The sequence below is a fragment of the Cetorhinus maximus genome, unplaced genomic scaffold, assembly GCF_964194155.1.
Source record: "Cetorhinus maximus unplaced genomic scaffold, sCetMax3.hap1.1 HAP1_SCAFFOLD_3489, whole genome shotgun sequence".
Lineage (NCBI taxonomy): Eukaryota > Metazoa > Chordata > Chondrichthyes > Lamniformes > Cetorhinidae > Cetorhinus > Cetorhinus maximus.
Window position 1 is genome coordinate 1 of NW_027599399.1, and position 11332 is coordinate 11332.

General features: G+C 49.9%; 1 protein-coding gene across 1 annotated transcript; it reads right to left on the bottom strand.

Moving 5' to 3' along the window:
• Positions 1-236: 236 nt before the first annotated feature.
• On the bottom strand, positions 237-9527 carry LOC144678047 (small ribosomal subunit protein eS27-like). The gene is made up of 3 exons (XM_078537974.1): positions 9398-9527; positions 3222-3332; positions 237-462 (listed from the first exon to the last, which is right to left on the bottom strand). The coding sequence occupies exons 1-3, from the start codon at positions 9414-9416 to the stop codon at positions 434-436; spliced, it is 159 nt and encodes a 52-aa protein (XP_078394100.1). The 5' UTR covers positions 9417-9527; the 3' UTR covers positions 237-433.
• Positions 9528-11332: the final 1805 nt, after the last annotated feature.

Below are 11332 nucleotides of genomic sequence, written 5' to 3' on the forward strand. Positions count from 1 at the left end.
AACCTGCTGCCCTTACAAAGAAATGTGATCCTGGTGTCATATCGTGAATCTTAACTGCCTTCTAAATTGGCCATATGGCTGCATCAAACTTGTTTGAAAAGAGTGATTAAAGATGGACAATAAACGCCAGTCTTGTCAGTGATGCCCACATGGCCAGAATGAACAGGAAAGGAGCAATGAATCTTTTCAATGAGTGAAAAATGTAAGAACTTTGCAGTGACAATTTTTGCCTCAGATTGAATTGTGAACAGTCTGATTTTATTAGTTAAACGCTGTGGATACATAACAGTGAAACACTGTAAATGCCCACTTTAACCAACAGCAATGTACAATCACATTCATTGCAATCAATGAAATTACAGGCTCTATATCCCAAGGGTTGTAGTCATTGGAAATCAGTCATTAGCCCAGACCATCCTCCTGCTGATTCTGCTCAGTGCTGCTTCTTCCGGAATGAGCAGCCTGGGGAAAACAGAAAACAGATTCATTACAAAATACTGCTGGAGACCAGTCGGGCTGAATGGTCTGTTTCTGTTCTGTAAACTATCTAACTGTTTTATGAACCTGATGACGCTATCCTCGCACAAAACACACGAGTTGGATTCAGTTGAATCTTTGCTCTATTTGAAGTCATTATTTGCAGGATACCACAACATCTGCCCCTCACAGGGGAAAGTTGGCAGATGAGAACCAAGGGGTCAGGGGGTATGGGGAGACAGTGGGAGTTCGGCGTTGAGAAAGAGGGTCAGCCACCATCCGATTGAATGGTGGAATAGGCTCGTGTAGGATCGGAATCCCCTCCAACTGGGAAATTTATGGAACATAAATCCATGGACATCATGGCTTCATGATTGCAACGATAAATTATAACAAGGAGAAGCTGCAGTCAGCACACAGGGCTGGGCAGCAAGGGGTTAATTTGGACTTTTAGTAAAAATACAGTGACTCATCCAAAGGGTGTGGACATTGACTAATACAATCGAGAAGCTGGATTACCCAATAAAATGGCACAAAGGGCATTCAATACAAGACACACAAGGTCACACGAGGGGACACGTTAACATTTTTAAATTCCTTGTTTTTAATTTTCAAAATTCTTCAGCTCGGAGACAGCTCAGGGAGCTTTCCCTGTGTGTACCCGTGGGCATGTTCACACTGCCCCACTGCTGTTCCCCCCACTCCCACCCCGACAGCGCTGCAACACACCTCTCACCCACTCAAATCCACATGGGAGCCCGATTGCGGGCAGCGGTCGGCTTGGCAACCACTTCCGCGCCCACCCACCCCGCCCACCCTCCTACCCGCCCTCCCGCCCCGTCCACCCTCCCACCCCCCCGCCCCTCCCGCCCCGTCCACCCTCCCACCCGCCCCTCCCGCCCCGTCCACCCTCCCACCCGCCCTCCCGCCCCGCCCCGTCCACCCTCCCACCCGCCCCTCCCGCCCCGCCCACCCCCCCACCCGCCCCTCACGCCCCGTCCACCCTCCCACCCGCCCCTCCCGCCCCGTCCACCCTCCCACCCGCCCCTCCCGCCCCGCCCACCCCCCCACCCAACGAGGGCAAAATTCTGCCCATGGTATTTTTTTTGCCAATATCTTGTAACTTGTTTCAGCCATGTCTTGGTGATATTGGGCTGAGGGTTTTATCTTAACGTTTTAGGACAAGGCGTGGTGATTTGCTGGTGTTTTTCCAGTTTTCCAGTGACATTAACACTGCGACCGTTTGAGCATCTCTGATTTCAATTAATCCACCATTGGTGGCTGTGCCTTCAGGTTAGGCCTGGATATCCCCTCCCTCCCCTCACCCTCCCTCCTCCTCACCCTCTCCCCTCCCCCCTCACCCTCTCCCCCTCCCACCTCCTCCTCCTCACCCTCCCCCCTCCCCACCTCCCCTCACCCTCCCCTCCCCCTCCCTCCCCTCCCCTCCCTCCCTCCCCCCGCTCCATCTCCTCACCCTCTCCCCCTCCCTCCCCTCACCCTCTCCCCCTCCCTCCCCTCACACTCTCCTCCCTCCCCTCATTCTCTCCCCTCCCTCCCCTCACCCTCTCCCCTCCCTCCCCTTCCCTCCCCTCCCCCTCACCCCGTCCCTCCCCTCACCTCCTCCATCTCCTCACCCTCACCCCCTCCCTCCCCTCATCCTCACCCCTCCCTCCCCTCACCCTCTCCCCCTCCTTCCCCTCACCCTCTCCCTCCCCTCACCCCCTCCCTCCCCTCACCCCCTCCCTCCCCTCACCCTCACCCCCTTCCTCCCCTCACCCTCTCCCCCTCCTTCCCCTCATCCCCTCCCTCCCCTCACTCTCAGCCCCTCCCTCCCCTCACCCTCTCCCCCTCCCTCCCCCTCTCCCCCTCCCTCTACTCACCCTCTCCCCTCCCCCTCACCCTCTCCCCCTCCCTCCCCTCACCCTCTCCCCCTCCCTCCCCTCACCCTCTCCCTCCCTCCCCTCACCCTCTCCCCCCTCCCCTCACCCTCTCCCCCCTCCCTCCCCTCACCCTCTCCCCCTCCCTCCCCCTCTCCCCCTCCCTCCTCCTCTCCCCCTCCCTCTCCTCCCCTCCTTCCCCCCTCACCCCTCACCCCCTCCCTCCCCTCACTCTCTCCCTCCCCCTCTCCCCCTCCCTCCCCTCACCCTTAGGGATTTGCCTCCCTAAACCTCTCTACCTCTCTCCCCGCCTTAAAAGACATTCTTTAAAACCTTTGACTGAGCTTTTGACCACCTGTCGTAATATCTTCTTATGTGACTCAGAGTCAAACGTTTTCTGATTTCGAATAGAATCATAGAATCGTTACAGCACAGAAGGTGGCCATTCAGCCCATCGTGTCTGCACTGACTCTCCCTGAGAGCAGTTCATGTGCTGCCAGTCCCGCTCCCTCTCCCCACATCCCTCCTTTTCAGGTATTTAGAAAACGGAGAAAGAAGGCCACTCTGCCCATCGTATCTGTGCTAGCTGAAAATGGGCCACTCAGCCTAATCCCATTGTCCGGCACTTGGTCTGTAGCCCTGAAGGTTACGGGACTTCAGGTGCATATCCAGACACCTTTTAAATGAGTTGAGGGTTTCAGCCTCTGCCATCCTTTTACACTCCCCGGGAGGTTTTACTATATTAAAGAGGCTAAATGAATGCAAATTGTTATTTTCTGGTCCACCCAAAACCATAAGCAGCTTTTACTGTGCCAAAGAGCAGCATCTATGGTAGAAAGCGACCTGTCCCAAACATTCCCCAACTACCTTCTGTGAGCCTGGCCTTGCCCCCAGTGGGTTGGCACAGAACAGTGGAACAGCCGACACACAACACGACAGTCTGGGCATGGCTGAATACCGTCGTGATCTTGTAGCAGCCTGAAAGAAGAAACACACAAAGGTTGTCACTGTTTTACTGATAAAGGACGACAGACACTTCTTCCAGCTGTTAGTGATTCCCATTTGCACACTATTTATATGTTAGCCATGTCACAAGCGGGTAGCACTCTCACTGCTGAGTCAGAGGGTCGTGGTTCAAGTCCCGCTCCAGACACTTGTGCATAAATTCCAGGCTGGCACTCGTGTGCGGCACTGAGGGAGTGCTACCCTGTGGGGAGACATTAAACTGAGGTCCTGTCAAGCCTCTCAGGTAAGGAGATAAGGGATTCCATGGCACTATTTGAAAGAAGAGCAGGGTAGTTCTCCCCGGTGTTCTGGTCGATATTTATCCCTCACCCAACATCGCTAAAAACACTAAAAAAACTCTGATCACTATCAGACTGTCGTTTGGCAGCTTGCTGTGTACAAATCCGCTGCTGCATTTCCTATATTAAAACAGTGACTACACTTTATTGGCTGCAAAGTGCTTGGGGATGTCCTGAGGTTGTGAAAGGTGTTCCAGAAATGCAAGTCTTGCTTTTGCCTGCTGACCGCAGTCTGTTTGTGGAGTGTGCCTATTTTTTTTTTTAAATGGATTCGCTTATCACAGAATTGGAGTGGGAAAAACTGGAAAGTTGAAGTATGGATTTATTTGATACCAAATGTCCTTATTGGATAAAGGATGTCAGATTCCGAATGAATCCAGTGACTATTTAAGAAGTGAATCCGGCAAACTATGAAGCTCTAAACTGGTCCAGAATTCAGCTGCGTCAATGGCCTGAACCCATTTGGAAAGTAAGGAAAAAAAGTGACAGATGGAATCTGTGCTTGAATCGAAAACTCTGATGAAAAAGACTGCTGCACGCACATCCCATTATCAGGTAACAAACCTCTTTTCAGTTACTTTTGTTGCTATGTGGATTTTGGCTAAAACATCTCACGCTAAAGAATGTTATGTGGGTTTCCAAAGATTGCGCTGATGCTGATTAACCTACAGAGCTAACTTGGCAATGTGGGTTTCTGCTTAAAGGACCCTTTACTCCATTAGTGCTTTGAATAACTCTTCCACTTATTAAACCAACGTGTTCTCTATCAGATAATCTATGTCTTCAAAAAGTCTGCTTCCTAATGCAAAGAAAAGGTAAAAGAAAAACCTACAGAACTTCATAGATTTACCAACATTTACTTATTCACTCTTGGCAATTATTGCCCATCCCTTTATTGTCCAAGCCTGGTTGCCTTGAGGTGGTAGGTGAGCTGCAATGAGATGGTTTGCTTGGCCACTTCAGAGAGGCAGGTAAGAGTCAAACACATTGGCAGGAGACTGGAGTCACATCTCCCCAGACCGAGTAAGGACAGAGGTTTTCCTTCCCTCAACGGTCATTAGTGACCCAGTTGGGATTTTAAGAAAGAAATGCATGTTGGCACTTGTCAGTCAAGGGGAGAATTCACTAGCTTGGGCAGGATCGATGGAAAGTTAAATGCCTAGGATTTTCCGGATGTGAAAAAGCCAGAGCCACACAAGCAGTGGGACATCCATTGCTGTGTTACATGGATGTTTGCAAGTGTGGCATAAACATCGATGTTCATACCTGGCAGACACTAGCTGATAACAGAGGGAAACGGTGACATCAGCTGTGGGGCAGTGTGCATCACCATGACGATCAGTGGCTACAGTAGCTTGGCAACAGGCGCCAGCATCCACATCAGTAACACACATCGACGCCTGATAATCACTTGTGGAAGCTTCCTTTCATGGATTCAGACATCAGCAACAGTGTTCCTTGTGAAGCTAACCATATCACCAATAGAGCTGATTTTTGCTGAATGTCCATCATCTTACACAGATGGAAAGAGGCCGGGAACAGGTTTTTAAGAAGAAACAGGGTTTTAGTAACAATCTGATCGCTTCATGGTCTCTTTGACTGATATTTTACCGTTTCTAAAAGTACCAGGGCTGGATTTGAACTTCTGTTCTCTGGATTAAAGTCCAATGAAATTGTAGAAGTGAACGGCACAGGAGGCTATTTGGCTCTTTGAAAGAGCAGTCATGCTTAGTCCTTTTTGTACCTGCCTCTGATGACTTTTGACCCGGAAGCAGTAGTCAGAATAATTTGTACTTTCTTTAAAATGTCTCTGGAATCTGTAATTGTTCTTAAGAACGTTTGCAAAGGGCTGCATCAATTGTAAAGCGGTCAATTGTACCTTTCTTGGGAAATAAGAAATACCATATGACCCGGCGATCCTTAAGCTGGAAGTAGTACTAACAGGAAGGAAGAAGCTGTGTGGCCGGCAGACACAAAGGAGAGCTACAAGCAGAGGAGCTGGAGGATGAAGGCGACCAGTGCATGGATGCAGACAAAAAGGAAAAGCAGACAGAGACAGAAAGAGGAACACAGAGAATTCTTGTGAGCAGAAGAAGCAAGTCTGATAAGTGGCAAGTAACATTCACGTCACACAAGTGCCAGGCAATGACCGTCTCCAACAAGGGAGGTTCTAACCATCTCCCCTTGACATTCAATGGCATTACAATTGTTGATCCCCCTCTATCAACATCCTGCGGCGGAGCGGGGGGGGTTACCATTGGCCAGAAACTGAACTGCACCAGCCATATAAATACTGTGGCTACAAAAGCAGGTCAGAGGCTAGGAGTCCTGCAGCGAGTAACTCACCTCCTGACTGCCCAAAGCCTGTCCACTATCCACAGGGGTCAAGTCAGGAACGTGATGGAATATTCTCCACTTTCCTGGATGAGTGCAGCTCCCACAACACTCAAGAAGCTAAACACCATCCAGGACAAAGCAAGATGCACTGCGACAACTCACCAAGGCTCCTTCAACAGCACCTTTCAAACCCACGACCTCTACCACAAGGGCAGCAGACACATGGGAACACCACCACCTGCAACTTCCCCACTAAGTTACTCGCCATCCTGACTTGGAAATATATCGCCGTTCCTTCATTGTCGCTGGGTCAAAATCCTGGAACTCCCTCCCTAACAGCACGGTGGGTGTACCTACACCACATGGACTGCAGCGGCTCAAGAAGGCAGCTCACCACCACCTTTTCGAGGGTAATTAGGGATGGGTAATAAATGCTGGTCTAGCCAGCGAAGCCCACATCCCGTGAAAGAATAAATTTTTTTTAAAGTCACTCTTGCCAGAACTGCGCAAATAGGCTAAAAAAAAGGTCAAAAACCTGGAAAGCTACGTGCGTCGCTTGGAGACATTAAAGTGCTGGTACCTTCCCAGCAGCTGTCAAGACATGCGATTGATAAGGAATCCTGGAAGATGCACCGTCAGGACTGTCATGAGCCAAGGGAGAGTGGGTTCATAGAAGCATGCTTTACTGCTGATAACCATACCAGCAAAACTCAAAGGGCAAAACTGGTGTTGGATAGGACTCCTGGCCTACCCTGCGTGTATACAGAACCACATATTGTGGAACTGTGCAGCCACATTTTTATAGGGGAGTGATATGGTGCTTTGGGGTTGTATAAGATTTCCTGTAAGGATTATTTAAAGTGAAATTTACCTTTTTACTTGAAATATCATTGCCTGTTAAACCAGCCTGTAATTTCCATTGGTTCTGATTTGTATTTAAGTAAATACCAACAGAAAGTTGATAATTTCTTCATTTGGGGGTTATTCAGTAAATTGGGTTAAGTTTGTTTATGGGTCACTGCACTGACCAACTCCTTAGCCAGAAGCTTGTGGCCCCATTGGGGCGGAGAGGCTGTTCTAAACTCCACTGACTTCAGCGGGACCGCAAAATCCCACTGGGGTAAAGTCACGCCGCTCGTGTTTTATTTATTTTATTTATGCAATCGGTTCCCGCCACCTTTTCAGGTAGAACATTCCAATCCGGAGAGCTCTGAGTGAAAAAAAATTCTCATCTCCTCCCCCGAGAAACTATGAATAACTAGTTGAATGTCTAGTTATTGGGAAATAACCATTATATTTCTGTTCCCTGTGAATCATGTCATTGAACAGCTCCACTGGAACATCTCAGTGGGGGCCAGTTGGGAATAAATGCTACATTGACAGTAAAAACTGAGCTGAGCCACAAAATTCCACTGCCTGTGACCAGTGCTCGTGTGGTTTGTTCTGTGTTGCTCATGTGTTAGTCACTGTGTGTGTGGGGGGGGAGGAGGGGATTGTTCTACTTTGCAGAGGTAGTGGCAGAGAGCAATGTTTAAACATTTACACTCTGGGTCCGCCCATCGCGGATGAAACCCACCGAACGGGAATGGTTTAGTGAGTGACCTTGATGACCACCAAATCTGGAGCAGGGCCGGAGTTGCAGGTTGGTCGAGGAGAAATGAGTCTGACTCTAATCTAACTTAAAATAAATGAATTGTTGCTGCCTTGAGACTGTGTGTCTCAGAGCCAGGCTAACATTCACACACAAACAGATCCACATGACACGTTTGAGTTATCTATGCACCTTTTTATCTTAAGTCAAGGCGAAAGTCCAGACTGTACTTTGGCTGGTGCTGATCCAGAGTTGAATTATTAAGAAAGGTTTGTATCGCCTGGAGTTCAGAGGATTGGGGAGTGATCCGATCAGGGTGGTTAAAATGATAAAGAGGTGCGAGAGGCAAAATACAGAGAAACTGGTTTTTCTGAGGGGGGTGAAATCAAGAACAGGGAGGCACAATATTAAAAATAGAGTCAGGCTGTTCAAGGGTGAAATCAGGGAGCATTTAACCACACAAAGGATCATGGAAATCAGGAACTCTCTCCTCTAAAAGGCTGTGGATGCTGGTTTTGGGGGGTGGGGGAGAGGGAGCGTGGGGGCGGAGGGGGTGTGGGGGGGAGGGGGTGTGGGGGGGAGGGGGTGTGGGGGGGAGGGGGTGTGGGGGGGTGTGGGGTGGAGGGGGTGTGGGGGGGGAGGGATGTGGGTGGAGGGGGTGTTGGGGGGAGGGGGGTGTGTGGGGGGTGTGGGGGTGGAGGGTGTGTGGGGGGGAGGGGGTGTGGGGGGGGAGGGGGCGTGAGGGTGTAGGGGGCGTGGAGGTGGAGGGGGTGTGGGGGTGGAGGGGGTGTGGGGGGGAGGGGGTGTGGGTGGAGGGGGTGTGGGGGTGGAGGGGGTGTGGGGTGGAGGGGGTGTGGGGTGGAGTGGGTGTGGGGGGGAGGGGGTGGAGGGGGTGTGGGGGGGGAGGGGGCGTGAGGGTGTAGGGGGCGTGGAGGCGGAGGGGGTGTGGGGGGGAGGGGGCGTGAGGGTGTAGGGGGCGTGGAGGCGGAGGGGGTGTGGTGGGGAGGGGGTGTGGGGGGGAGGGGGCGGGGCTGTTAATCAATAATGTCAGGCTCGGTGCCGGTGATTTGTTTGTTAAGGGTATTAAGGGACAGGTAAACAGGTTTGAGGTACAGATTGGCCACAGCCTAATGGAAGCTGTAACTAGAACATGATCTTCTTCAACACGTTCTTCTGTAACTTCACCTTGAACAAAGGTCTGGGAGTTGTTGTCAGGCTGCCCACTGGTGTAGACTGTAAAACACATGGCTAACCTACTCTCCGACATTCCCAGCTCCAAACTAGATGCTGCATCCTTAACTCCCCTCATTCCCCAAAAATCTCAGTCAATGGTAACATTCCCACCAAACAGCATTAATGTACAAGTCTTCAGAGTCCCGGTTATATTGTTAACCATGGCAACGCATTTTTAATTGAACAACTTATCTCAATACTTTAGAGCCCCAACTGTAATGATCCTGTTGAAACAGCCTCACTAAGTTCTTTAAGCCGATGGGTCTGGTAACTTTGGGATTATGGTTCTGGACCAGTAAAGCCAAAGGCTGAGAATTCAGAGGCAAGTTCAATAATATCTGATCAGCTGTGGGTTAACATCAGAATAATGAGCATGAAAATGAGAAAATCTGGTAAGGAAACACTAAGCAGTTCACGGTTAAATTAAATAATTAAATAAACCATTAATTGAGGTGGAACCTTTCTCTACAAGGGGTGGTATAGATTATAGGGCAGAATGGAGCAAGGTGAAGGGTTATAGTGAGAAGACGATTATTTCTATTCCCCTGTTGCGAGTTGGTGAGGGGCGGACACTCTACCTGGGCACTTGACATCCATGAAGTAGGAGTTGGGGCTTTGCACCAGACGTTTCTTCTTGTGCTGCTTTCGTTCTGCTTCAGGAGACGGGTTCAGCAAATCTTTGGCCAACTGCAAGTTATCAGAGAAAAAAAAGACATTTTAACCTTCCTGTTGAAAACTGCAGAAGTGAAAGAAGCTCACAGGGCGGGAGGTGCTGGAACAGGGTGAGATTGGAACATGGTGGAGGAGTTTCTTCAGGTGCAAAAATCTGCCAGTTCCCACAGGAATCCCTGCTTTTCCAAAACTCAAAATGCCTGAATTTCCCGATGAGAATATGATATTCTAGAGAAAAAGAAGTAACTTTCATAACGTTCACGATGTCTGAAAGCACTTTACAGTCAAAGCTTCGGAGGTGTAGTCGCTGTTATAATGTAGGGATCGCAGCAGGGAATTTGCGCATAGGACCATTCCCCAAATAGCAATGTGACACTGACCAGGTAATCTGTTCTCATCCTGTTGGTTGAAGGATAAATATTGGCCAGAACACCCCTGTGCCTTTTGGAATATATTGCTGGCACACATTTACACTTAATGGTCAGTGCTTGTTGCTCAAGTGACCACCAGCTCATCATTACCCACCTACTGCACCCCCCCATGCCCCTCCCCCTCCACACCCCCGCTCCCCCGCCCCCACCCCACCCAGCCACCACCCAGTGTCAGTGAAGAAAGCAGAAAGGAGACCAGAGAAAGAGATAAACCAGATCCACCATTTGTGTCACCTCTTGACAACGTCTGTAAGTCTCGAGTTGTGGGGAACTGAACCCTGTCGAACTTGTACATTAATGCTGTTTGGTGGGAATGTTACCATTGACTGAGTTTGCCTTGTGCTCTGTCACAAACTCTGCTGCCCAGTCTAACAAGCCTCAGACCATTACCAGCACCGTGGGAACACAGCACAAGGCAAACTCTTCAAACTATTTGTTATCAGTTTCGTGACATCAACAACTGAAAGGCAACCAAACCCTTTGCTGTCCAAAAATGAAAAAAAAACTGGCTAATAAATTTACAAAAAGACAGCCGGTCTGGAGAGAGAAACAGAGGTAACGTTTCAGGCTGGTTGACCTCCTCTCAGAATAAATCTGCTGCGACACAATGTGCTCCCCTGTGGTTCCAGAGATCGAGCATGTGATGCCCAACTGTTGTGACCAGCGGGCACCTCAGGGTATAGAGGGGGCATCAGCACTCCTCCCCGCACACTGTTGTGACCAGCGGGCACCTCAGGGTATAGAGGGGGCATCAGCACTCCTCCCTGCACACTGTTGTGACCAGCAGGCACCTCAGGGTATAGAGGGGGCATCAGCACTCCTCCCCGCACCCTGCTTTAGTTACTGTTTGTGTGGGGTCAGTAGGTATCCACTGTTTGTGTTACGTCTAAAGCCCTGGGCCACTTGCCTGACAGTTCCTGGCTGGGGACACTCAGCCCACTCAGGATCCACCCTACAGACGTCAGGGAAATGGTTAAAGAATGTTGGGTAGTGAGTTCACACTCAACACCTTTAGTATCAGGGTGAGGTTTTGCAAGCTGCTGTGATGTTAGATTGGGTGTGGGGATCAAAGCTGATTCCAATGTGTGATCCCCTCCCCCTCTCCTGTAAGGACTGTTGCTTCACTTTGTTCCACCATCGGTGACCCAGACTCTAAAGTTAGGCCATATTTCCACTGACACTGCAGCTACAGTGTGAAGGGAGACTTTGTCACGTTGAGGTGACAGCTGCAGCTTTACTATAAATAGAAGTGGAGTTGGTTTCTGATCAGTAACCCTGCACGCATGTAGCCATTTCCACTATGGTCCTCTTTGCAAAGGCCTTTAGTAGTTTCTGAACACATGGTGGGTTTATAAACAATGATCAGGGGAAGATAATCACCAGGCGCTTGGGAAGGGTTGAGTTAGTTAA

What these genes read in the sequence shown, in the direction of transcription:
- LOC144678047 (XM_078537974.1), bottom strand. An exon ending in CAAGGCCAGGCTCACAGAAG is followed by an intron (nt 463 to 3,221) that starts GTAGTTGGGGAA and finishes TGTTTTCCCCAG; the next exon opens with GCTGCTCATTCCGGAAGAAG.